Source organism: Petaurus breviceps, unplaced genomic scaffold (assembly GCF_028583685.1).
Source record: "Petaurus breviceps papuanus isolate PSGF00001 unplaced genomic scaffold, PetGlider_PUasm1.0 90696, whole genome shotgun sequence".
NCBI classification, from domain to species: Eukaryota; Metazoa; Chordata; class Mammalia; order Diprotodontia; family Petauridae; genus Petaurus; species Petaurus breviceps.
Window position 1 is genome coordinate 942,746 of NW_027187314.1, and position 27,384 is coordinate 970,129.

General features: G+C 39.4%; 2 protein-coding genes across 3 annotated transcripts in view; one reads left to right on the plus strand and one right to left on the minus strand.

The window, feature by feature from the left end:
* APOO (apolipoprotein O) overlaps positions 1-6,699 on the minus strand; it is an 82,609-nt gene extending 75,910 nt beyond the window's left edge. Inside the window, exon 1 of one of the 2 annotated variants that reach the window (XM_069065641.1) lies at positions 6,550-6,699. In XM_069065641.1, coding sequence (XP_068921742.1) covers positions 6,550-6,558 — 9 coding nt within the window. In that variant the 5' untranslated portion in view covers positions 6,559-6,699. The remainder of the gene's footprint in view (positions 1-6,549) is intronic. The other variant, XM_069065640.1, reaches the window with a different exon arrangement.
* Positions 6,700-6,849: 150 nt separating this feature from the next.
* Positions 6,850-27,384, plus strand: part of CUNHXorf58 (chromosome unknown CXorf58 homolog) — a 70,701-nt gene continuing 50,166 nt past the window's right edge. The window contains exons 1-2 of the mRNA XM_069065639.1: positions 6,850-7,360; positions 9,331-9,461. Of these exons, the coding sequence (XP_068921740.1) occupies positions 9,349-9,461 (113 nt within the window). The 5' untranslated portion in view covers positions 6,850-7,360; positions 9,331-9,348. The remainder of the gene's footprint in view (positions 7,361-9,330; positions 9,462-27,384) is intronic.

Here is a 27,384-nt window from a genome sequence, read left to right on the forward strand (position 1 = left end):
AGCCGGGGGACTCTCAACAACGGCTTCCCAGAATTCAGATCAAATCACAGAACACTTCTCAAAGTGAGTCCCAAAACAAAGCTACACATCAGGGCTTATATAGCCTTCTCCTGGCTCAGAGAATGTAACAACCTTATTGACTCACTGGCCAATCAAGAAGTATCTACTGAAAAACAAGCCTCCCACCCCAGGCTTCAGGTGCACATTAGCCTAGGGGCAGGGAAGATCTTCAAAATTTACATTCTTATTACACCATCTTAAGACTCATTCACTCTTCCCTCTTCCTATCCCCTATTTCCAATTTTGTTGCCAAGTCTGGTCGATTCTGCCTCTATCTCTATCAAAGTCAACCTCTATTCTAATTCTGAGCCTCCTTATCTCTCATCCATACTACTATATCAATAGCCTCCCCAGTCTCCCTGCTTTCATTTTCTCTCCTCTCCCAATCCATCTGCCACACGGCTGCCAAGTCAGCATTCCTCCAACACAGATCTTACCACATCATTACTCCTACTAAAAAACTTCAATAACTTCCTTTTACCTCTGGATGAAATACAAAATTCTCAACCTAGCATTAGATCATGAATTTAATAACTAACATTCAAATACAGAAAGAAAAACAAAAAACATAACTTATATGAAATGGTGAACTAGTAATGTAGTTTGCTTTTAAAGTGCATGTCAAATTTACAATATTAGTAACAAAATTGCTCAATTTATTTCTATGTTCCATTCTGAACTTTATTTTTTGGTTACAAATATTCCTTTTTCTTCCATCCCTATCATTTTTCAAAAACTCTTCCCTTCTCCCTCAATCATTCAATTGAGTTTTCCCTTGCAATAAGGATTAGCACTTAAGGCCCTTTACAACCTGATTCCCACCTACCCTTCTAGACTTATCTCCTATTACTCCCCTAAGTCTACTTACATTTCAGTAAAACCAGGTTGCTAGTTATTTCTCATACATAATTTTCTCTGTACCTTTGCACAAGTAGGTCCCTCTGTCTGGAATAAGTCCTTCCTCACTCCCACTTGAAAACACTATTTTCCTTGAAAGCACAGTTCAGTTACCACCTCAAAATCTCCTTAATGGTTTGCACTCTCTGCCTCTTGAAATTATTTTGTATTTTCTTACTTGTATTCCCATTCTATATACCTCTCTCATATCCAACCCCTAGATGTAAGGTAATTGAGAACAAGGACCATTTTACTTTTGCATACTCAGCACCTAACAATGCATTGCACACAGTAGTTAATTAAGTCAGGTGATTAATTGAACTTTTCATTATTCAATTTTATACAATAACTTCTGGAAACTAGGAGTTTGGGCTTTTTTTTTAACTAGAAGAAAAAAAATTACTGACATGAAAAGGAGGTGGGTCAGTCATGCAGCCAAAGAAATAAAACAATGACAGGTTCAATAGTTTTTCATGCTCTGTGGAAATGTTACAAAAAGACAAATAAAATTTGGACATGAGAAGGCAAAGATGGATTCCAATCTGTTTGGCTGTAAGAATACACGGATGAGATGAACTAAGTATTCAAAGAAATAAATTAGCAACTTTAAGAGATAACAGAAGCTCTCCAAAAGAAGGAGTCAAATAAAATCTGAAAACTGCTATTTCCTCCAAATACAAGAGCTGATAAGACAGAAAATTAGAGTAACTGGTCTTCAAATTTTTTTAAAAAACAGGTATGTTTTGTTTTTTTACAGCACCTACATTTCTCAATAGGACTGTCTCTCGTCTCTCACAACAAATAGGGGAAAGATTTCAGCAAAACTAAACAACATTTTGAGAGGCTAACCTATGTAATGTTCCAAATACACAGTCCTACATATCTGGAAAGAAAAAGGAGAAAGATTCCCTTCTCATCTATTCTTAGGGGCCGAGTCGGGAAATCATGGTTTGACAGCATTCAATTTGGTGTGTTTATTATTCTTTCCAATTCCATTGTTGTCTCTAGATCCTTTTTTCCTTTACCAGATGTAGTCACTGGGCTTGGGGCCCCTGCCTTGAGTTTCTCCATGCTCCAATCTATCCTTCACACAGCTGCCAAAATAATTTTCCTAAAGCACAGGTCTAATGTCACTTCCCTGCTCAAAAAGCTCCACTGCCTCCTTACTGCTGGTAGGATAAAAATGACAAATTCCTATTTGGAATACAGAGCTCTTCCCATGCCGACTCCAGCTTGTTTTCCCAGGTATGTTACATGTGACTTCCTTTCATGCACAGTCTAGTCCAAGTGGCCTCCTTGTGCAGGCCACTGCAGCTCCTGTTTCCATGCCTTTGCTCAGGCTGTCATCCCATCCCTAGAATGCAGTTCTTCCTCACCTTGGAACCCCTACCTCTATTCCAGCTTCTTCTTTCCTTACATGATATTACCTTACATATATTTTGTATTTACTTATGTGGGAATACCTTGCTGTCCCTGATAGAATGCTATCTCTTTGTGGGCCTGGACTATTTCATTTTTGTTTTTGTATTCCCAGTGCTTAGGCACAGCAGACACAATGTTTGTGGACTGACTGCTTTCTCCACTAACATTCTACTCTCATGCTCTGTAGTGGTTTGTTCTCAAGGTTGTCAAAGACTGTGTCATCCTACCATGCTGGGAATTCTTCAAGTCTGATCTCAGTAACTGGCCTGGAAGTCAATATTTCATAAGTGGATTAAATAGTTAAGCTCTAAGAGGCTCCAGCACTAGAGAGGTGATTCTTTTCCTTTAAGTAATTCATGAAGTCATACTGTGACCTGGGTTCATGATAGAAAAACTCGCTCAACGATATTATGGATCCTTCAAGTATTTTTATCAATGTGAACTACAAATTTATATGGAACTATAAATTTATGCCCCATTCTCTTTACAACTTTCATAAGGTAAGTAGCAAAAATCCATTTTATAGAGGCTCAGAAAGGTTAAAGTAACTTATTCAGTTCACAGAGCAAATAACTAGAAACAGGATTTTAACTCAGATATCTTTACATATCTAGTATGCATTTCAAACTCTGTATGCCCCAAACTGAACCTCAAGTCTTTCCCTGAAACCCCTCCCCCTCCCCACCTTCCCTCTGTTTGGTTTTTCTAGAACATCATTCTTCCAGTCATTTAGGTTCCCAACTTTGGCCTTATCCTTGGCTTTCACTTCCCTCATCCTAAGTGTCAGAAGGGCTAAGTCTTGCTTATTCTACCTCCACATCTCACAACTGTACCATTCTCTCTTCACACTTCGACTCACACTTGGACTCGTTCTTGGACTACTGAAGAGTCTTAATTGGTTTCCCTGTCTCATCCCTCCATTCTCCAATGTAATTTTCCTCAAGTCCCACCCTGACCATGTCACTACACAAACTCCAATGGCTCTCTAATAAAACATAAGTTACTGTTTAGCTTTTAAATACCTAATACCTTCACAACCTGGCCTCAACCTACTTTTCCATCCATCTCATACATTATTCCACTTCCCAAAATCTCCCATCTCTTCCATCTTTGACTTGCTTTACCACCATGCCTCCAATACACTCCTAATTCACCTTTAACTCCAGCTATACCTATTACACAGTCTTTCCTAATCTCCTCACCCTTCTACTACTGCACTGCCCCCTTCCCCCCAATTTTGCTTTACTTTGTGTATACCTATTTAGTATGTTCCGACAGATAAAATGTAACCTCGAAGCGGGCTGTTTTACTTCTCTGTATTCTCTAGCGGAGAGGTGTCTAGATTCCAAAGGGTCCCAAACTTATTTGGCTTACCATTCTCTTTGAAAAAAAATTTATTCAGGGACAGCTAGGTGTCGAAGTGAATAGAACACTGGCCCTGGAGTCAGGAGGACCTGAGTTCAAACCCAGCCTCAGACACTAGAGACACACTTCCTAGCCGTATGACTTTGGGTAAGTCACTTAAACCCAACTGCCCTCTAAAAAAAAGAAAAAAGAAAAAATTATTCAGCACCCCCCTGGAAATCTACTTTCTTTAACCCTTTAATGGTGGTTTTTAATAAATTTGCATCATTTAAAAATATATAATTTTTCCAATGCATCTTAAATTCAATAATTTATTGTAAATTTATGGTTTTTTCCTGCACTGAAATTTTGATGATACAATATTATGTAACCGTATAGTATCATGCTGTAAATAAGTCATTACACATACAGTTCCTGCCAGTGCATGCTCCCTTGACAGCTAACACTTGCTTGTTATGACCTGTCTGCAGACTTGACCACTGATGGTTATAACTTGGATTTTGTGTGTTTATTTGGAAAATAATATTTTACTACTAATAAATACTATGAATTTAACTCTGTTGTATACACAACAGATGAAAGATGTATGAAAGGATTTTCAAATTTTTCTTCTTTTCCTTACACTTCCACCAATGCCTTATTTTTATCCAACACTCCCAATCGCACCAGGGACTACCAACCCCCTCCCCCCAGGGAGCAGTATTGACCACTTTGGGAACCTATGGAACACATGGGTTAAATCAGCGCTTGACTAATTCCACAAAAAAGCGAAATACCCTAGGGTATGCATACCTAGCATATAGTACTTTAGCATAGAAGAATATGAGTTCTTTAAGGGCAGGGGCTGTTTTTCCTGTGGTCTTTGCCTCAGTAGCACAGTACACTGAACACAAAGTAGGTGATTAATAAATGTTTGTGGCCTTGGGTTAGCTATGAAAGTTTCAATTTCAAAAGTTACTCCAGACAGTGACTCAGAACTGCACCTACACTGATTGCACTTGAGGGAGACATCAGTCTCACAGATATTTTATATACTTACACACATGTTTATATAAACATATATGATGGGGTGGTTCTGGGAAACCCCCAGAACTGACTGAATCTTCCCACTGATGAGGCATTTGCCTGCTAGGCCCAAGTCTCACGGTTACTCTTTAACCTAGCCTAGCCCTCCATTGTCCAGCTACTTCCCACCCTTGATCTTATCAAAATATCTATACCCAAATCTGTTACCCTTAAACTAGCCTAGCCCTCGGCTGTCAAATCCAGGGAGCCTTCGGCTATTTCCCACATTTAATCTCATTCCTGGAGTCAGACCTCAGTCTCAGTCAAGATCCTTCTTAGACTCCTCCTCTAGACCACCTCTAGATTGCTCCCACAACCTTTCTGTAAATAAGACCCATCTTGCCTCTGTGAAGGAGCTGAGACTAATCTAGCTCAGACTCACCCTGCATCAGATTATTCTGGCCCACTTGTCCAACACAAGCGTCACAAATACTTAGGCTCCTTAAGAGTCCACCAACTATAGCAAATCTCTAATAAACTTTGCTTTACTTTGGCTGAGAGAAGGCTTGAGTCAAATTCATTTGGGCGTGTTGGTATTTTGGGGTCTCGGAGCACCCCTAAACCTCAAACCTCAACTATATATGTGTAAATATACACATCTATATAGAAACATATGTATACACACAGAGACACATATTTCTCAGTGTCTTCCAGGAGATACTGTGGAATAATCTTCCCGGCTCAGACTAGTGAATGAAGTGCTAGATTTGGAGTCCAGTAGGACCTGATTTTGAATCCAACCTCAATGACAAGCTTTTCCATCCTGGTCAAAGAACTTAACCACAATTTCAGTTTGCTCACTTATAAATCAAATATACCTTTGTTAAACACCTAATTGGTTCCAGGCACTGGGGATAACAAAGATAAAAGTTAAACAACTTCAACCTTAAGGGGCTTACTCTACTAAAAGAGGAAGAATTTGTAAAAAATCAAGGCACATACAAAATAGTAATTACCTAGGCAAATACAAAATCACAATAGCCACCATTTCTGTAGCACTTTAAAGATTTGAGAAATGCTTCATGAATATGATCTCATTTGATCATCACAACAACCCTGAGAGGTAGACGTTATTTATTGCCACCAGAGATAAAGTGAATTGCTCAGTGAGGCTGGATTTGAACTCAGGTCTTTCTGACTCCAGGCCAGGCACTCCAAGCACCATGCCTGCTAAGGCAAGTACCCTTACTCTAGTAGTAGAGAATGAGGGAGGGTCTAGGAAAGCTGACACTTGTTCAGTATCTTAAAACGAAGCCAGGGAATCCAAGTGGGCTTCGGGGCGCAGGTAAGGCATCGCAGGCGTAGGGCGCTACCAGTGCAAACGCCAGGAGAACTAGGGTCAGGAGCCAGAAAATGGGCGGGGGGCGGCTGCAAAGACATGTGGGGGCAGGTTATTTGGAGGCCAACAATGGCCCCCTACCTCAAAGAGCTGTCTCGAGGCTCAAAAGAAGCAATTGGTGCAAGGCGCTTGGCCCTCCTCGAGGCGCCCACAAAACTCGGGGCCACGATGCGGGATGCTCCCGGGAGCTGCACCCAGGTCTCCGCTCCACGCGTAAAGCGTGCACGCTGGGGGGAGGGGACTTAAACGCCTCAAGCTACCTGCCGTCCAGGACTGAGCGCTGTCCCCAGACCCAGCCAGCACCGCACCAGTGCAGTCCCTTGGGAGTCCGGAGCGGGAGCCGCGAGGAAGCTCCGCGAGCCGGTGGCCGGGCGGGGTCGGAGAGAGCGACAGATGCTCACCTTGAACATGTTGCAGGCCTCAGCGGCGGATCCGGCTTGGGGGTCACCTCAGTTTAACTCCACCCACCACAGAAAGGCTTGCTACGGCGGCCCGGCCAGGACACGCTTATTCAGAGAGACGCGTACTCGGAAAGCTGTCGGCGACCCGTAGTACAAACTTTATTAATAGACTGACACCATCCGCTCACACCCGCAGGCCGAGTCTCCAAGAGCAACCGAGGGGGAGGAGCCTCCCGGGGATTGCTAGGCAGCGGGGAAAACGCGCGCAAGCGCGATTGCGGAGGCTGCTGGCAGTCGGACCGCAGGGCTTGCGGGGGTGGGGGTTGCGGGAGCTGCGGAAGGGCCGGGGCGCTTGTAGTCCAACATTTGTCCCTATCTCCGCCCCGGCGCGAGGTCCAGATGCTGAGGCTGAGGGACGCACGTGGAGGAAGCTGCTTTTCGGGCTGACACCGCAAACGCCGCTGCCTTTTTTCCCCATTGTCGTCAGTTACCACCGAGCCTTTTTTTGTTGATGTCCCTGGACCTGTTTTGACTATGAAATAAAAATCTCCAGCCCATCATCTCCCACCTCCAAGCCCTTGCCTCCCCCTCCCGAAGCCCAACCTCAAGTCTGCCTTCATCCATCCCCGCGCTGCTCATGAGTCTCCAGATCCGAGGACCGGACTTTGAAAAGAAAGAAAGAAAAAAGAGAAAAAGAAAAATCCAAGAAACAGACCAACCCAAGATCTCCCCGGTTACGGTCTTGACTGGCAGTGAGGACTCAGGGAGAGGGCCTTGCGGACCCCTTCTCAGTTCGGCCAGGAAGTGAGAGGTAAAACCCAAGGGCAGGAGATATCCCCCCAAGACGGGGAGCTGAAGGAAGACCTGAATTCAAATCCAGCCTCGGACACTCACCAGACTGTGACCCTGGAGCAAGCCACTTCACCTCTGTTCCAGTTTCCTCATCTGTAAAATGGGGATAATAGTAGCCCCTTATTGTGAGGATCAAATGAGATAATAATTGCTAAGCGATTAGCTCATTGCCTGGCACATAGTAAGCACTATGTAGATTTTGACAATTTTTAGCTGTTACTATTGTTAATACACATATGATCTCAGTTGGTCCTCGAAATCGTGGGAGGTAGGTGCTGCTATTTCCCCATTTTGCAAATGAGGAAACTGAGCCTGAGTGACTTAGGGGATAAGGGAGAGCACACGGGTGGCAGGTCTTTGGGAAAGAGGAATTACACTTGTTTTACTTTATCCCCAGGGGAGAACTAGGCGCTATGGTAGCTGGAAGGAAGTTTCAGAGAAATCATAGAGTTAGAAAAGATGTTGGAGGTCCAGCCCCTGTGTTTTACAGATGAGTTAACCAAGGCCCTCGAAAGTGAATTGACTTGGCCAAAGTGCTGTGTAATAAAATGGCAGAACTGGATTATATAAGGAAATAATAATATAGGTGGTGCAGTGGATAAGAGTGCTGGGTTTGGAGCCAGGAATATCTGAATTTAAATCCTGCCTCAAACACTTAGTAATTATGTGATCGTGGGTAAGTCTCTACATCTCGAATTTTGAGTTTGTTTATCTTAAATTGGGAATTATAATAGCACCAATCTTCAGGGATTGTTATGGGAATCAAATGAAATATTAGTAAAAAGCTTCACAAATCTTAAAGCTCTATATAAATACTAGTTGTTCGTCTTAATAATAACAATATAAGAAAAACTTATTAATCATTCCAAGCCACTGTTCGTAATATTTACTGTGTCATGGACCCCACTTTGGCAGTCTGATGAAGCAAGTGTATGGACTCCCTCTCAGAATGTTTTTAAATACACAAGATAACCAAATAAACCAGTTATCTTGCCATAGAAATATTTTTTTAAAAAAACAAGTTCACAGGCCTCAGTGTTTAGAGCTGTCTCAGCAGTTGGCTAAGGTAGGATGATGACCATTTTCAGATATGTTTTTGGGATTTTTGTTCAGGTACAGGTTTGTATAGATGGCTTTGAAGTGCTGACTCTGAAATTCCATAATTCTGTGAAAACTAGAAATGGAAGTCCATATTACTATTCAGGGTGCAAGATTTTCAGAGTTTGCTGGATCTTCTTTGCTGGATCATGCCTGTTAACTCTGGGGGTTCCTCAGTTCTACGCCTCTTCTTGCTCTATGTTATTTCGCCTGGTAATCTCAGCACCCATGGGTTCTGTTATCATCTCTATGCATTTTTCTCTATGCATTTTAATCTTACCTCTCTGTTTTGTTTTGTGTTTTGACAGATAAGTAAACCAGGACTCCAAGAAGTTAAATGACTTTTCCTCAGTCACACCGCTATTAAATAAGATCAAACTTCATCATACCACTAGAAAGTACCTTAACTTGGAACATAGGCCTAGATCTTCTGACTTTTAAATTTGGGGCTCTTTCCACCATACCATGTCACAGTAGTAGAATGTCAGGACTGGAAAGGTTCTTAAAGCTCATTAATCTAAACCCTTTGTTTTACAAATAAAGTATATGAAGAACAGACAGAGTAAATGACTTGTCCAGGGTCATACAGCTAGTTAAAAATTAACCTGGGACTATAGAATACAGTTCTAATTCCTAATCCAGTGGTCTTATTAATAACACAGTTTTCTATTATATGAAATTCTGTAAGCTTAATAGCATCCTAAAAAAAATCTTTCCTTCCTTTTTAAGTGTTTTGAAATTAGCATTTATAATCAATATTTCATATAGGCTGTCTTGACTAGGGTTCAAATGTAATATTATGGAAGTTATGTTAATTTTCTTTCCTTTCAGATTGCTTCACTGTGAAAAATGTCATCTTTAAGTTCATCAGAGCTGGATGGAGACTCAGATGATTCGGAATTAACAGCTGAATTTCAGGAAGTAAAATTATCAGATGTTGTACCACTAGATGACCTTAAAGCGTAAGCACTCAATTGTTGAATATATATATAGATTTTGGCATTTGTACCTTTTTCTTTGTCTCATTATTCAAAATGACACAAAGTAGTTTTATGGATCTTGTTTATGGATCATACATTTATTTTTAAATTAATTTTGAACTAATTTGAACTCTAGCTTTGGTGTCCATATCCATGCAGCTTGCTTGATTCATATATTTACCAGGTACCTTCTATATATAGGACAGTATGCCTAGGGGATATTTAAAAAAATAAATTTGACATTTCTTGATCACATGGATCTCTCAGTCTAATACTGGGACCATGACTCATAACATCAGGAAATGTACAAATAACAAATAGTCTGTCAGTCACATTTATTGTGACTGTGGCAAGAACCAGGTATACAAAAAATGTCATATTAGTCCTTACCCCAGAAAAGCTCACATTATAATGGAGGAGAAAGCATGTAAATGAGTACATATAAGATTTATACAGAGTAGATGAAAGGTAACTTGGGGGGGCACTAACCAGAGTGAGTTGAGGGGAGGGATATAGTCAGTGAAGGCCTATTGCCAAAGATGAGATTCAAACTGAGTCTTGAAGGAAGCCAGGAAAATAAGAGACAGCAGTGAGGAGGAAAAGCACAGAAGTATGGAGACACAATCAGGGTAAAGGCACTAAGAGGGTGATGGAGGGTTGTGTGTACAAATCAGCAAACTGACCACTACATCTGGATCATAGGGAGGAATAGTGTAAGAAGAATTCTAAACAATAACAGAGGACTTTATGTTTGATCCTGGAGACAATGGAAAGTAACTAGAGCTCACTTAGTGGAGGGATATAATCAAAACTGTGCTTTAAGAAAAACTACTTTGGCAGCTGAGTAGAGGACAGATTGGAGTGGGAGAAGACTTTAGGCAGGAAGATCAGTTAGATGGCTTTTGCAATAGACTGGGCAAGAGGTGATGAGAACCTCAACTAGGGAGGAGGCTGTGTGAGTGGAAAGAAGGGTATATGCTATATATAAGAAGTGTTATGAAGACAGAAATGATAAGATAGGGTAATGGATTGTTTATTTAGGGTGAGAGATAAAAGTCATTCCTTTGATACTCTGGTGTCATAGATGACCCCAGAAATGCAGTCCTAGGTGACTTGAAGATAGTAATATTCTCAACATTAACAAAGTTTGAGAGGTGTAGCCAAGATAGCAGATTAGCAAGAAGAAGGACATCAAGTCCTTGCCCCAGCTTCCAGATCCTTCCGGCATACCTAGAAAATGCACTAGACCAGGTCTTGATGGGGAAATTCAAGAACACAGCACAGTAAGTCATTTTCTCAATCCCAGGTTGGCATAAGGAGACCGACAGATCTGTGAGCACTGAAGATGGTATGTGATCAGGAGCACACTACATAGAGGTCTCCAACCCAGGGAGGAACTGTGTCCTAGCGTGAGAGGAGGTCTCAGGTTGTGTAGGGGGTACCTAGTGCATTGAACAGGTGTCAGTTGACAGTTTTTGTCACCTACTATGCAGCTGTCTTGGGTCACAGATCCAGGGCAGATTGAGGAAAGGACCTGTGCTCAAGGGTGAAGAACAGTTGCAGACCTTCGGTGACATCCTAAGCAAAGAGAAAGTTCAGAAGCAAGCAATCAAACCACACGGTTTGGATTCCAGAAGCAGAGTGGGGTCTCAATTCCAACTTTCAACCCAATAAGAAACTTGCTATTATTCCTTGATAACCAGGCCAGGAATACCAAACTAGAGGGAAGCTTGCAGTTCTATCTTTCTGAACCATAGGAGCTTTCAAGTTGGAAGATAAGGACTGAGTCTTAACAGCAGTTTAATATTGCTCAGATGTAAACCTAGGTAAAGAACTTACAGAATTTAGACCAGGGGACCAGTGATCAGACTCTGTCCTGGATCAGAAGACTTTGAGAGCACTGAAAGAAAAAAGAAAACCAAAAACTTGCAGGTTCCCCCACTAAGCTCTTCCTGAGAGCCTGGAATCTCACAGCATTCAATATCCCTCACCCCCATCCCCCAAGAAAGTAGCAGCAGGACCAGTGCAAACCTCCCTTCCAGAAATCTGAAGTCAAAATTAGGCTAAAATAGTAAACAAACAAAAAGAATCTCACCATAAAAATCTCTTAACAGGGACATTCGAGACACAAACCCAAAATAAGAGAATGACTCCAAAACTTCTACAAGCAAAGCCTCAAATGAAAATAACAGCTTGGTCACAAATTCAACTAGAATTCTTGGAAGATATATGATGCAAAAGTTTAAAAAAATTTTGAATGTTTTAAAATTTTTTAATGAAATGAGAACATGGGGGGAAAATTGAAAACATGTAGAAAAGCAGAAATATTACATATACCATTTTCTGACCAGAGTACAATAAAAATTACATTCACTAAGGGTCCTTTGAAGCATAGATTAGAAATCGGTTGCAGACTAAATAACCTAATCCTAAAGAATAGGTAGAACAAAAAACAAATCATAGAAACAATAATTTCACTAAAGATAGAGACAGTGATGAGATAACATACCAAAATTTGTGGGATGTAGCCAAAGCAGTACTGAGGGAAATTTTATATCTGTAAACTTTTTCATGAGTCAAAGAGAGGAATTGATCATTCAACTAAAAATTATAGAAAACCAACAAGTTAAACAGCTCCTAAAAACAGAAATCCTGAAAATCAACAGAGTTATTAACTAAATTAAAAATTTCAAAGCCGGGGTAGCCAGGTAGCACAGTGAGTAAGAGTCGGGATGACTGGCCCCAGAATCAGGATGACCTGGGATCGAATCCGGGCTCAGATACTTACCATGACACCCAGAAATAACTGGCCATATAACCTTGAGCAAGTTACTTAATCCCAATTGCTTTAAAAAAAAAATTTCAAAGCCACTATTAAATAAAACTGAGTTGGTTTTATGAAAAACCTAATAACAGATAAATCATTGACTAATTTGTTTTTTTTTTTTAAGAATGACAAATTACCAACACAAAAAATGAAAAAGATGAATTCATCACCAATGAAAGTGAAATAAAAAGAATTATTTGGAGCTTTTTTGCCCAACTCTATACCAATAAAACTAACAAAGTTTAATTAAATGGATGGCTTTATAAAATATTAATTGTCCAGATTAATGGAGCAGAAAATAGAGTGTTTAAAGACCCCTATCTTAGAAAAAGAAATTAAATAAAAGACTCCCTAAGGAAAAAAAAAATAACAGACCTAGATGAATTTACAAGTGAATTCTATCAAATATCTTTGGTAGAGAATCACTAATTCTATAGACTTTTTGAAAAAATAAGTAAATAAGGAATGTTATCAGCTGACTTCTTTGACAGAAGTATGGGCTTGAATATACCTAAGCCAGGGAGAATCAAAACAGAAAAAGAATACTATAGACCATTTCCCTAATGAAATTGATGCAAAAATTTTAAATAAGGTACTAGAAGGAAATTACAGCAATATATCACAAAGACTATACACTGTGATCAGGCTAGATTTATACCAGGAATGCAGGGCTGGTTCATTATGAGGAAAATCATAAGCATAATTGACCATATTAGCAAAAAATTCACATGATCATTTCAATTGATACAGAATAAGCTTTTGACAAAATAACAGCACTCATTCCTGTTAAAAAATATTTTATAAAGTATGGGAATAAATGGAGCTTTTCTTAAAATAATAAATAGTGTCTATCTAAAACCAAAAGCCATTATTATCTGTAATTAGGATAAACTAGAAATCTTCCCAAAAAATCTGGAGTGAAGCAAGAATGTTTATTAACACCATTACTATTCAGTATATACTAGAAATGATGCTACCTATAGCAATAAGACAAGAAAAAAGAAATGGAAGAATAAGCATAAGTCACAAGGAAACAACTATCACTTTTTGCAGATGATATAATGATATATTTAGAGAACCCTGGAGAGCCACCCATAAAACTGGTTGAAATAACAACTTTGGTGAAGTTTCAGGATGTAAAATAAATCCACACAAATAATCATCATTTCTAGGTATTGCTGCCCCCCAAGAAAAAAACCCTAGCAGGAAGAGATAGAGAAATTCCATTTAAAATAATTTCAGACAATATAAAATACTTGTGAATCTACTTACCAAAACATAAACAGGAACTATATATGAACACAAAGCACTTTTCACACAAAGACAGATATAAATAATTGGAGAAATATTAATTGCTTGTGGACAGGCAGAACCAATATTATAAAAACGATAATGCTATCTAAATTTACTTATTTAGTTCCCTATCAGACTACCAAAGAATTACTTTGTAGAGTTAAAAAAAGTTAGCAGTTCATCTGAAGGAATGAAAGATCAAGAATATTGAAGGGAATCAATGGGGAGAAAAAGGGGCAGGAAGGAGGGCTAGCAATACCAAATCTCAAACTATACTACCAAGTAGTAATCATCAAAACAATATGGTAGTGGATAAGAATTAGATTGGTTGACCAATGGACTAGATTAAAGATATGATATAGAGAAGCAAATAACTACAATAGCTTAGAGTTTGGTAAACCCAAATATACCAGCTGTTGGGGCAAGAACTTACTATATGACAAAAACTGCTGGGAAACTGGAAAAGTAGTCTGAGAGAAACTAGACGCAACAGACCAGCCCCATTTCACACCATATACCAGGATAAACTCAAAATGGGTACGTAATTTAGACATAAAGGGTGGTATCATAAATTAAGGGAATATGGAAGAAATTACCTGTCAGATCTATGGATAGGAAAATATTTACCAAACAAAAGATAGAATGATTTCTGGGAAATAAAATGGATAGTTTTGATTTTACAAAATTAAACTGGTTTTGCACAAACAAAACAATGCAGCCATAATTAGAAGAAAAGCAAGAAACTGGAGGAAAAAAATTGCATCATTTCTCAGATAAAGGTCTCATTTCTCAAATATATAGGCAACTATGCCAGATTTATAAAATAGGGAGCCATTACCCAGTTTATAAATAGTCAAAGGATATGAACAGACAGTTTTCAGAGGAAAAAATCAAAGCTATAGTCATATGAAAAAATGTTTTAAATTACTAATAATTAGAACAATGTAATTTAAAATAATTCTGGGGTACTACCTCATAACCATGAGATTGGCTAACATGGCAGGAAAGGAAAATGACAAATGTTGGGGGGGATTTGAGAAAATAGGTACACTAATGCATTGTTGGTGCAGCTATGAACTAGTGCAACCATTTGTAGTGTCAGCGCAATATCCCAACTCTGACAGTGACTATAAATATGCTGGCATAGTTCTAAATCACAAAATAGAACAGACTTTCCACATAGAAGACAGACGCAAAACATTTATTCAGACACCAGAAAGCCAAATCCAACACCAGAAAACTAAATTCATCGTAGCAACAAAGACATCCATACACAATAACACTGCAGAGAGTAACACCATCCCAAAGCCTTCCTACAAACACTCACAATACTAGCTGTCTGCTTGCCTATGTCCTTTCTCTCCCCCAGCTCTAACTGCTCTGACTCCCAACTTCCTCTGGGCTCTGCTCCACCCTTCCTGTTCCACCTGTTCAGAAAGCTCCTCCCACTACAGGCTCCATGTGATTACATTCGGCCTGCTAAGGGGCAGGGAAGATCTTCAAATTCCCATTACCATTATACCATTCTGGAGAATAGTTTGGAACTATGCCCAAAGGGCTATAAAATTGTGCATACCTTTGACCCAGCAATACCTCTACTTGGTCTATACCCCAAGGACATCAGAGAGAGAAAAAGGACCCATATGTAGAAAAATATCTTTTTATGGTGGCAAAAACTTGGAAACTTATGGGATGCCCATCAGCTGTGGAAATGCTGAATAAGTTATGGTATATAAATGTGACAAAGTACTATTTGGCTGTAAGAAATGAAGGGGATGGCTTCAGAAAAACCTGGGAAGACTTGGATGAGAATTGGGTGAAAAGTAAATTGAACCAAGCAAACAATCTACACAGTAACAGCAATATTCTAAAGATAATCAGCTCTGAAAGACTTAGTAACTCAGTGGGGCGGCTAGGTGGTGCAGTGAATAGAGCACAGTGAATAGAGTCAGGAAGACCTGAGTTGAAATCCAGCCTGAGACACTTAACCCCAATTGCCCTGTCTTCCTCCCTCCAAAAAAGAAAGACTTAGTAACTCTGATCAGTACAGTTGTTGTTCAGTCATTTCAGTTATGTCCAATTCTTCATGACTTCATTTGGGGTTTTCTTGGCAAAGATACTAGAGTGTTTTGACATTTCCTAATTCAGCTCATTTTATAGAGGAAGAAATTGGGGGAGATAAGGTTAAGTGATTTCCCCAGGGTCACATAGGTAGTTAAGTATTTGAGGTCAAATGTGAACTCAGGTCTTCCTGATTCCAGACTAGTAGTCTGTCTTCTATCCACTCTGCCACCTAGCTGCCCCAGTCAATACAGTGACCACAACTCCAAAAGACACATTATATAATATATATATATATATATATATATATATATATATGCTATCTGATCTGCCTCCAGTTCTCCAAACTGATAGTCTCAGAGTGCAAATTGAAGCATTTTTTTCTTCTTTCTTTTTCTTTTTTTCCTTTCTGAAATGTTGCTGATATGGAAATGTGTTTTTCATGATTCCATGTATACTGAGTATTATATTTCTTGCTTTCTCAATGAGTGAGGGAGAAAGTATAGGGAAGGAGAGGACTTGAAAGTGAAAATAAAAATTAAATTAAAAAAAAAAAGTTTAAGGTGATACTAATAGCAGCTCCAAAGCTGACTTCCTAGCTTTTCCCTTTTGTATAGGAAAAAAATTATTTCTGACATGTTAAGGATGTTTTCTTATCTATGATTTCCCCTCCCAAGTCTACACTTTGATATTTTTTGAGCTTTGTAATTGATTAATTGAGCAAAAGAAGGAGAAGTGAAGAGAGAATGAGACTCATCTCATAACTGATTTGGGACCTGTCTTCATGACCTTGACTCAACCTCTGCATAAGTCAGGTGGTCATTAGCTTGTACAAAGAACAAAAGTGCCGGAAGTTTGTTCATGCTGTGAGATGTTGATTTAACACTCTAAAGCATGCTATAAGTACAGTAAACATGTTAGTAATTATTTAAGGCCTTTGTTTAGTAATTATATCTGGATATCTTGCATTTGTAAGAGAAATAAGCAGTAAATTGTTTAGAGCTAAAATAGGCTCTAACACATCCTTGACTCTTCTTTCTTCCTCACCCCAATCCCATATTCAATCAATTATCAGTTTGTGTTAATTCTACCTCTACGAGATTTCTTGAATCTATTACCTTTTTAGTCACTCACGTGACTATGTGACTTACTTAGTTCAGGCCCTAATCACCTCTCACTTGGGTAACTTTCTAACTGGTCTCTTGCTTCCAGACAGACTTTCCCCCCACCAATTCATCCTCTACAGAACTTCCAAAATAATTTCTCAAATAAATTTCCCAGATTCCAAAATAATAAGACAGAAGTCTATGTCATACTCACAAATATCCAGTGGTTCCTTCTTGTCTTAGAATGCAATGCAGACTCTTAACCTGGCATTTAAGACCCTCTATAAAAAAACAAAAACAAAAAACCCTACCTTTTCAGACCTGTTTCATATTACTCCTCTAGCTAGCATGGACTGTTAGCTGTTCCCAAAATTTAGCATTCCATTTCCTATCTTCAGTCTTTCACACATGGTGTTCCCCATGCCTAGGAGGTACTACCTCCTCACCTCCGCATCTCAGACCACTTATTTTGAGCCTTAGGTGACTTACCTGATATCCACCCCCTTCAAGTTATTATTGCTCCCTCTCTCTTCAAATTAACTTCTATTTGTTTATTTTTGTCCCTTTTATGTTAAAGGCAGCATGGTGTAGAGAGAGAACATTGGATTTGGAGTCAGAAAAACCTGGGTTTGCTTCTTGCTTCATTTACTCACTTGAATAAGGCCTTGGGCTCAGAATCCTAGGTTGTCTCAGTGGTGGTTATCAAGGTAGCAATGTTTGAGCCACTTAATCAGTGATTGTTAAATTGGGTTGAATTGAATGGCACAAATCTGGGAGGATTAAGTGACAAATTGAACACTGACTTGGGGTCCAAGAAGATCTCCACTGACTAGAATATTGATCTGAATAACGTATACTCTCCTGGTGGCAATAGTGAATAGGAACCAAGGATCATAAACTTATGACTGGAATACTACTACCTTATTTTACAGATAATAAAATAGACTCAAGAAGTTAATATTTCTGTTATATTTTATCTTATTAAAATTTAACATTTGAGTTCCCAGAACATCTTCACAAATAAAAGCTAAGTAGCAATTTCTCTGGGGAAAATAACAACAAACTGAAAATGCCACTAAGACTTCAAACCAAATATGGTATGGAGGATGATTTAGTAGCCAAAAAAACGCTAACCTGATCTTAGACTGTATTCACAGAGACAAGGGAGATTGGGAATCCTGCAATATCAATCATTCCATAGGATACCACGTTTTTCTAATTCTTATCCTGTCTTTCTAGCTTTTCTTTCTTTGTCTCATTTAGTGTCTTCTAGGGGGACTTCTGACAAGATGTCTGGGTGGGAGGTCATGTATAAGGCCATCTTTCCCTTAGAACCTTCAGAACAGTTAGAAATTGAGGAACTGGGCACTAAGAGCTTCTGAGCATGTGCAGGCTGGCCATCCTCCTTCCAGCTTACCTAAGGTGGAAGGACAACAAGGTTGAGTCATTGGGACCTTTTATAAGCATTCTTAAATCGGTATCAGAAGCCAGTTGAAGAGCCTTTTCTTACCACACAATAAGAGAACAGGAAAATAATCATGGAATGCCTGTACAGCCTCTGAAGTTCATGTGGAAATTGTATCAGGCCAAGCATGCTGCATATATTCATAATAACCAACCTCTCAGAGAGTGGCCAGTCCTGGAACATGCCAAATAAACTAAAATCAGCAAGAGCTTTAAAAAAAATTCCCATAGAAAATCTGTTAATACAGTCAATAATACCATGAAAAAAATGTTAGCAGAAAACTCCAGAAGAGGAATATAATTTTGCAAAAGCTGCATTTATATACCTCTAAGAGACTAGATTAACCACAAGAACCTCTTAAATGGTGGGAAGGTCTAAAAAAAAAATAAGGAAAAGACTAGTGGAATTAAAACTCTAAATGAAAAATTCAAAAAAAGAACAGAGGTTTAAACTTAATCTTAGCAAAGTCGTAGTACATACCCCAAAATAAAGACTAGAGGGTATGGAGTTAAAAAATTCAGTGTTACAATTGTTGCTCATCCTTCATTTTTCAAAGATCAGTGATGTCACCAGGTGATTTGTGATTTGCAAATGAATTGGATTTAAGTGAAGTACAGTTACACAAATTGTCAGCCTCACTCTCTCCTCCAGAGTTATTGAAGTCCAGTGATAAGACAAAAGCCAGGACAGTTGGCAGTGGTCTGGATGCAGTGGACGACCATGGCATCTTCGATGTCTGACTAAGCTCTTAAGCATTCCATAGTGCCTACTTCAGTCACCTTCATGGCCGTTGGAGCAAATTGTTCTCATCTGCCCATTCCACCAGGGGAAGACTTTACATGACCAGAGTAGACATATTCCTAACTCACCGATAGGTTTGAGGCCTGTTAGTTATCCTCAACATGGTTTATAGCCCATCTGCCAAGATGGTTTTAATGGGATATGGCCACTGTATGTGCTGGAGCTTCTTGGAGCCATAGCTGAGAGCTGGGTGAAAAGTGAGCATCAGAAGTGGATGAGCAGCCCTAAAAAGGGTTCAGAAACAAGTCCTCACACCAAAGGTGTTAGTCTTCCTTGGACACCCTATGCATCCCCAATGATAGAACAGAAAATATTAAAACAAAGCCAAGGAGCAAAACCGAGATGTGGAAAAGTTTACTGTGTCCTCTTTTCTTCCCTTCCCAATCCATTATCATTTTGTTACCAAGTATTCTGTCTTTGCCCTTCTTTTTTTGTATCTTTACATTCCTTAGCTATTTCATCCACGTGTAGTTAGCTTCAGTTATCAATTCTTTGCTGACACCCAATCTATATTTTTAGCTTTTACCTCTCTCCTTAAGTTGAGAACTGTATTTCTAATTGTCTATAAGATATCTGTTTCTAAGTGTCCTGCCAGTACCTCAAATTCAGCATGTCCAAAATAAAAATTGTCCCTATCAAACCTTCTCCACTTCTGAATTTCCTTATTTCTGTCCATTTTCCCATGTATAAAATCATTGTGTAATTTTTGATCTTTCATGTTCTTACATACCACAACTAATCAGTTCCTTGTCTTATTGATTCTTCTTTCAAAATATCTATGTCATTGCCTTCACATATGTTGCAGTGGCAATATACAGAAAATATATGGAAGGAAAAGAATTCTAAAGGGAGCATGGACAAACAGGACAAATATGAATTTGTTAAAATTCATATCTTGGGGCTTCTAGGTGGTGCAGTGAATAGAGCACTGGCCCTGGAGTCAGGGGGACCTGAGTTCAAATCCGCCCACAGACACTTAACACTTATTAGCCATGTGACCTTGGGCAAGTCACTTAATCCCAACTGCCCTGTCCTCCCCCTTCCAAAAAAGCAAAAAAAAAAAAATTCCTATCTTGTTAAAAATCCATATAGACATTAAACAAATTTAAGTAAGAGTAATTTATGACTTCATGTGAAGTTGTCCCTGTTTGAGTGTTTAAGTATTTGTTTCTGTTGCTACTAAATATATGATTTTTAGAGAATTAAAGACAAAGAAAATACCATTAAACTCCTTCACACAGCATTTTTTTGTGCTTTTTCCACACCTACAACTGGAATATCCTTCCCCATCATCTCTGCCTAATGAAATCATACCTATCCTTCAAAAGATACATATCAAATTCTACCTTTTACATGAAGATTTTTTTTTCATTTAAATTCAATTCAACATTTTAAAAGCATTTACTATATCTAAGGTACTATGCTATATGCTAAGGATACCTGGCTATGCTTGTGTCCCTTACAAATAGAAATGTAACAGTTATTGCATCTAAGGAATTTACATTCCACTATTCATTCTACTGTGAGTGTTTAGATTGGGGTGATCTGAGGAAATTCAAGGGTGATTTGAGGAACCTGAGAGCATTAACTAGAGAGTCAGAAAGAGTTTGAAGAGGTAGCTTTGATGCTTAAAGGTAAGCCCAAAGAGAATATAATGATCTGAATAGCAGAGATGACAAGTGAGCACAATTCATACATGGCACATGGCATATGCATACATGTCATTTCTTGTTTCATTATAGATCAAAACACTGATGATAAAGCATACTTCTTATCTCTCAGTTGAGAGCTAGAGGGCTGTAGGTATGGAATGAATCATAAAGTATTTATTAAATATTTTTTGCAAAATGCCATGCTAAGGATGATGAAAATGAAAAACAATCCTTGCTCTCAAGGACCTCATATTCTAATAGGAGAGGACAAAATAGGTTTCAGATGCAAGTATAGCACCAGCAGAGGCAGTTGCTGGGTCATATCTCTGGATCTAGGAGCTAGAAGGAGGGCTAGTAGTTGGAATTGGAAGTTGCAGGGCTTGTATTTCCAGTGCTTTTGGGCTCAGGACCCTAAGTTGTCTCAGCAATCATTATCAGTCATACATTTTCAGACATGGCCAATATATTGAACATTTTGAAAACAAACAGGAAACAGTGTTGTACAGTAGAAAGTGTGCTGAATTTGTAAACCTGAGAATCTGGGTTCAAATTCAGATTCTTTTCATTGACTACCTGTATGATCTTGGGCAAGTCTTTTAACTTCTTGGAGCCTTAGTTTCCTTATCTTTAAAATGAGGGATTGGGGGCGGCCAGGTGGTGCAGTGAGTAAGAGCACTGGCCCTGGCGTTGGGAGACCTGGGATCGGTTCCAGCCTCAGATACTCCACACCCACACAAAATAACTGGCTGTGTAACCTTGAGCAAGTTACTTAACCACAATTGCTTTTAAAAAATAAATAAATAAAATGAGGGGATTGGACTAGATGGCTTCTGAGGTCCAACTCATTATTATCTTGTGATCCTCAGTAATTGGAGGGAGCAGTTTTAGTAAGTTTAGCCAGTTTGTAAGAAGTTGAGATGTTAGTAAGTTGTGAAGATGGAGGAACAGCAAGGATAGATGACTGTTTCAAACAGCTCACAACGAAAGAGAGAAACGATTTAAAATTTTAGCTTTGGGGCATGGTAGAGTCAAGCAAAGATTTCCAGAGATTGAGGAAACCTGGGCATTTTTTCCTGGCTGTCACTAGGCTATGCCACCTGCAACCCCAGTCTCTACCTCCATCCAAGAACAAAGGTTCACACACCATGCCATCTCCCTGCCATGCTGCTGAGCATCACATCTTTCCTACCCTTTTCCACCTTTGGCTCTGAGAATTGTAATCAAAGAAACACTATCATTCCTGGCAAAAACAATCTCAACCCATAGCCTCTTACTCCAATTTCCTTTCACTCTGACTTTCTTCTCCAAAATAGTCTTCTTTTATCACTTTCTTCTATACTTGTCATCTTCTATTAAATGTAATGTTTTCTTATTTCCTCCAGTATTTTGTTCCTTTAATCATTCCCTCATTTTCATGTCTTCAATCTCTCTCCCCCAATGGCTGATTAAACATAAGAAAGAGGGATGTATTCCCAAGAAGAAATGGGGATGGGATCAAGGGCACAGGTAGGGGAATGAGCCTTGAAACTGAAGTCATCCATTCCTTGGAGAGTGGATCAGAGCCAGACAGATTATTGGCGATGTAGTTGTGGTTTCAAAGTGCTACAGGGGAGTTGGATTTCTCAACAGACAGCTTCAGTTTTCTCAGTAAAGTAGGTGAGGTAGCCTGCTGAGGGAGAGGGAGTAAGAATGATATAGGGTAGCCAAGGTCAGTGATTGGCATAGGAAGAATATTATCAATAGGACAAGGCGGGAAAAGGCTCAAGGATGGAGATGAACATGCAGTTAAACCGGTACTTTGAGTGTCCAGACTGTTGTCCTTATCATTCCTTACTAGCCTCAGCTTACTCTTAAGTTTTACCTGATTATTAGGATAGATGCCCAGGAGGAAGGGGTGATCAGCATTGTTATTTGCTGCATGAGGTCAGAAAGGATGAATATTGAAAAAGGTACTCTAGAAAGTGCAGGACTTGGAGCCAGAGGAGCAGCATTCAGAGCTAATGACATTAGCTGTCTGTGTGACTTTGGGCAGGACACTTAACTAATTGGGCTTCAACTTACTCATCTGTAAGATGAGAGAGTTCAACTGGATGAACTTCAATATCTCTTCCAGCTCTAGATCTATGACTATTCACTTTTTAAAAGAACATTCATTAGATTTGGTAAATAGGAGGAGGCAGAGTCAAGATGGCGGAGTAGAAACAGGACCTCCCCACCGCTCCGGCTTCCACCTTCCCCAATCCATGTAAAAAGGGGACTCTAAACAAACTTTGTCACTGCAGAACCCACAAAATGACACAGAGAAGCTAACCTCCCGCTGAGGACAGCCCAGCAGGCTAGCAGGAATTGGCCAGCGCAGTGCTCTGGGAGCCAATCCCAGCCCCATGCAGAGGCTTTAGCCCCAGGGCAGGCCTGATCAGGCACCAGCTGGAGGGACTCCAGATTAGCAGCAGCTGTGGCCCTTTCCAGATTTATCAACACATAGATGCAAAGGACAAAGTTAGAGGTCAGTGCAGTCTGGACATTGAGACCCAGTAAATGGGTGTGTGTGGCTTTTACCCCCAGGGTGAGAAGCCACCGAGCTGCCAGCACACCCCACCAGCGCCAGGTGGCAGCTTCAGCTCCTGGCCTGCAGAGTGTAGGGGGAACAATCTCTAGTCTGAGGGATAATCACTCTTGCTTTAACCTGCTTGGATCTGGATTGCAGTCTAGGGTGGAGGTCCTGGGGTGTGTGTCCAGCTTGCCAGAGCCTGTGGAAACCTCAGAGAAGGGCACCCATCTAATACCTCTGGCAGCTGAGAAAACCCCAGCGTTTGGGACGAAGACTCCCCCAGATGGTGGCAGAGTCCTACTGTGGCAAAAAGCCCAGGGGTCAAGTGACTGAGGGGCAACATGACCAGGCAAAGGAAACAAAGCAGACAGAAGATTCCAACATTAGACTCCTATTTTGGGGACAACAAGGAGCAAAGCATGGAACAGGAGGAAAACAGTGAAGTCAGAACTCCTGCACCAAAAGCTTCAAAGGAAAATACGAGCTGGTTACAGGCCATAGAGGACCTTAAGAAGTAGATAAGAGAACTGGAGGAAAAATTGGGAAGAGAAATGAGAACATGAGCAAGAAAATTACAAAATGAGAGTCAACAGCCTGACTGAGGAAAATAACACCTTAAAAAATAGAATAACTCAAATGGCAAAAGAGGCTCAAAAAGGCAATGAGGAGAAGAATGCCTTAAAAGGTCGAATTTGCCAGATGGAAAAAGAATCTCAAAAGCTCAATGAGGAGAATCATTGCTTCAGAATTAGATTGGAGCAAATGGAAGCTAATGACTTTATAAGAAACCAAGATGCTGTTAAACAGATCCAAACAAGTGAAAGAACAGAAGGCAATGTGAAATATCTCATGGGAAAAACCACTGACCTGGAAAATAGATCCAGGAGAGAGAATTTTAAAATTATTGGACTACCTGAAAGCCATGATCAAAGAAAGAACCTAGAAATCATCCTCCAGGAAGTACTCAAAGAAAACTTCCCTGATGTTTTAGAACCAGAGGGCAAAATAGAGGTTGAAAGAATCGACCGATCACCTCCTAAAAAAGATCCCAAAAAGAAAACTCCTAGGAATATTATAGACCGATTCTGGAATTCCCAGATTAAGGAGAGAATATTGCAAGTAGCCAGGAAGAAACAATTTGAATATTGTAGAAACACAATCAGGATAACCCAGGATCTGGCAGCTTCTACACTGAGGGATCGAAGGGCCTGGAATATGATATTCCGGATGTCAAAGGAGCTGGGATTAAAACCAAGAGTCACCTACCCAGCAAAACTGAGTATCATGTTTCAGGGGAAAATATAGTCATTCAGTGGAATTGAGGACTTTCAAGCATTCTTGCTGAAAACACCAGAGTTGAATAGAAAATTTGACATTCAGATACAAGAAGCAAGAGAAGCATGAGAAGGTAAACAGGGAAAAGAAATCATAAGGAACTTATCAAAGTTGAACTATTAACATTCCTACATGGAAAAACAATAATTGTAATATATGAAATTTTTCTCAGTAGTTGAAGAGAATAGAAATATATATATATATGTATATATATGTCTATATATGAGGGTATATGGGCATATGAATACATATGTGAATGTGTGTATATATGTTTACAAGTATACATAGATAGAGGGCACAGGACCAATTTAACAGGAAGGGATGATACTTAAAAGGTGAAATTAAGAGGTGAGAGAGGAATATAATGAGAGGAGATGGGGAGAGACAGAATGGGGTAAACTATCTCATATAGAAGAGGCAAGGGAAAATGGTTACAATGGAGGGGAAGAATAGGAAGGCAAAAGGGAATGGGTCAACCTTATTCCCATTGAATTTGGCTTGAGGAGGGAATGAAATACACACTAAATAGGGTATCTCACCCTCCAGGAGAGTAGGGAGGGAAGGGGATGGGAGGGGGCATGATGGAAGGGAGGGCAGGCGGGGGGGGGGGGAGTTGGAAGCACCCACTTTTGAAAAGGGATGGGATCAAAGTAGAGAACAGCACAAGTGGGAGGTGGGATAAAAGGGAGGGAAATATAGTCAGTCTTTTACAATATATCTACTATGTTATTGTTTTTCATTAGCCACACATGTACAACCTATACTTAACTGCTTAACTTCCCAGTAAGGGTGGGTGACAAGGGAGGAAGGGAATGAATCTGGAATTCAAAGTTTTAAAATCAAATACTCAAATATATATATATATATATATACATATATATACTATTATTAATACTATTTTACATGTAATTGGAAAATAACATATACAGGCACTGGGGCGTGGAGATCCATTGGAAAAGTCAAAAGGAGTATGGGAGAAAATATGGGAGAGAGCAGACTGGAGGAGGGGATATCCTGTGGGACTGCTATTTTGGGGTGGTGGGCAGGGGAAAAACGGGGAGAAAATTTGTAACTCAAAATCTGGCAGAAATGAATGATGTAAATCAGAAGTTAATAAAGCATTTGAAAAAAAAAGATTTGGTAAATAGAAGGTCTTTGGGGATCTTAGAACAGTTCTGGCAGTGTTGGAACCTAAGGCTAGATTGCAGAATTATTAGAGTGAAAAAGCAGTAAGGATGTAGAGGTTTCAGGTATAAACATCCTTTTCCAAGTTTGTCAGAGAATGGGAAGAGAGAGGTGGGCTAAGAGCTCTAGGGAGCCTAGTAGAAGGTAAAGGGGAGAATTGAGAGTAGGAGGAATTAGACTTGAGCATATTATACAAGGATAGGAAAGAGCCACTGGGGGAGAGAGATTGAAGACATGAAAATGAGGGAATAATTAAAGGAACAAAATCCTGGAGGAAATAAGAATAAATGGGATTAAAAACAAAAGTAGGGGAATTAGTCTTGGTTAAGATAAAGAACACTTCTTCTGAAAAGGATGAGTGAATGAATGAACATGATGAAAAATAGACAAAAACTTTTCAGAAGGAAATTGAGAAAACTCATGTAGGGTAATCTTAAAAAGTAGAAGACAGTGAGGTGTCATGGTGGATAGAGTGCTTAAGTTAGGAAAACCTGAGTTTGAAGCCTACCTAGATACTTTACTAGCAACTGGGTGACCCTAGACAAATCTACAGTCTCTTTCTACATGAGTTCTGTGAGTAGGAGGAATGCTCACCTGCTGTGAGTTTGGGGGGTACAAGAGCAGGTTTGGAGACTTTAGTGAGGAAAATATTTGGAATAGTTAATGTGGTGAAGAATAGGTGTCAATGTTTAATTAAAAGATTTCTGAGCACAGTAAGGACCCACTTAAGGTTGTATACTGTATAGAAGCAGCTCCCAAACTTTTTGGTCTCAGGACCTTTACATTCTTAAAAATTACTGAGTACCCCAAAGAGCTTTTATTGTATAGGTTATATCTTAATATTTGCTACATTAGATATCCAGACCAAGAAGTTTTTAAAATATTAATTCATTTAAAATAGTAATGATTCCATTACATTTTAGCACAAATAGCATTTTTTTTACAAAAGAAAAATAAGTTTTGAAGAGTGGCATTATTTTACATATTTTTTCAGGTCTCTTTAATGTCTGGATTAAGAGAAGACAGTGGGATCTGCTTTGCATCCAATTTGCTACTCTATGTTGTTTTGGTCGAAACCCCAGTTAGATGGAAAGAAGATAGAGGAAAAGTACTTTAATAAACAAATTTCATCTTAATATCATCATGACAATAATATTGACACCATGGACCTCCTGTGGGGTCCTTGGGACCACACTTGGAGAACTATTGTCATAGAATAGATATTTCAGTAGATGATTTTGAAGCATAATTTCTTTATTTTCTCCAGGAATGCATAGCAGCAAGGGTGAAAAGAAGGAACTAGATGGGGACTAGTCAAAATGTCAGATTGGCACAGTGGAAATGCTGTGGTAAAGTGAAGATCGATGGATCACTTGAATAACACTGAGACTGTGGAGAGGAAAGAGGTGGATTGTCATGTGTGAGAAATGGTAATTAGGGCTGTGTGGAAGGGAGTGAGATGTAAGAAGATTGGAGAGATGGGAAAGGGCCAGGTTGTAAAGAGCTTTAATTTAAAGTTGTAAAAGACAGAGTACTTTATATTTGATCCTGGAAGTAATAGGAAGCCTCTGGAATTCACAGAGTGTGTGTGTGTGTGTGTGTGTGTGTGTGTGTGTGTGTGTGTGTGTG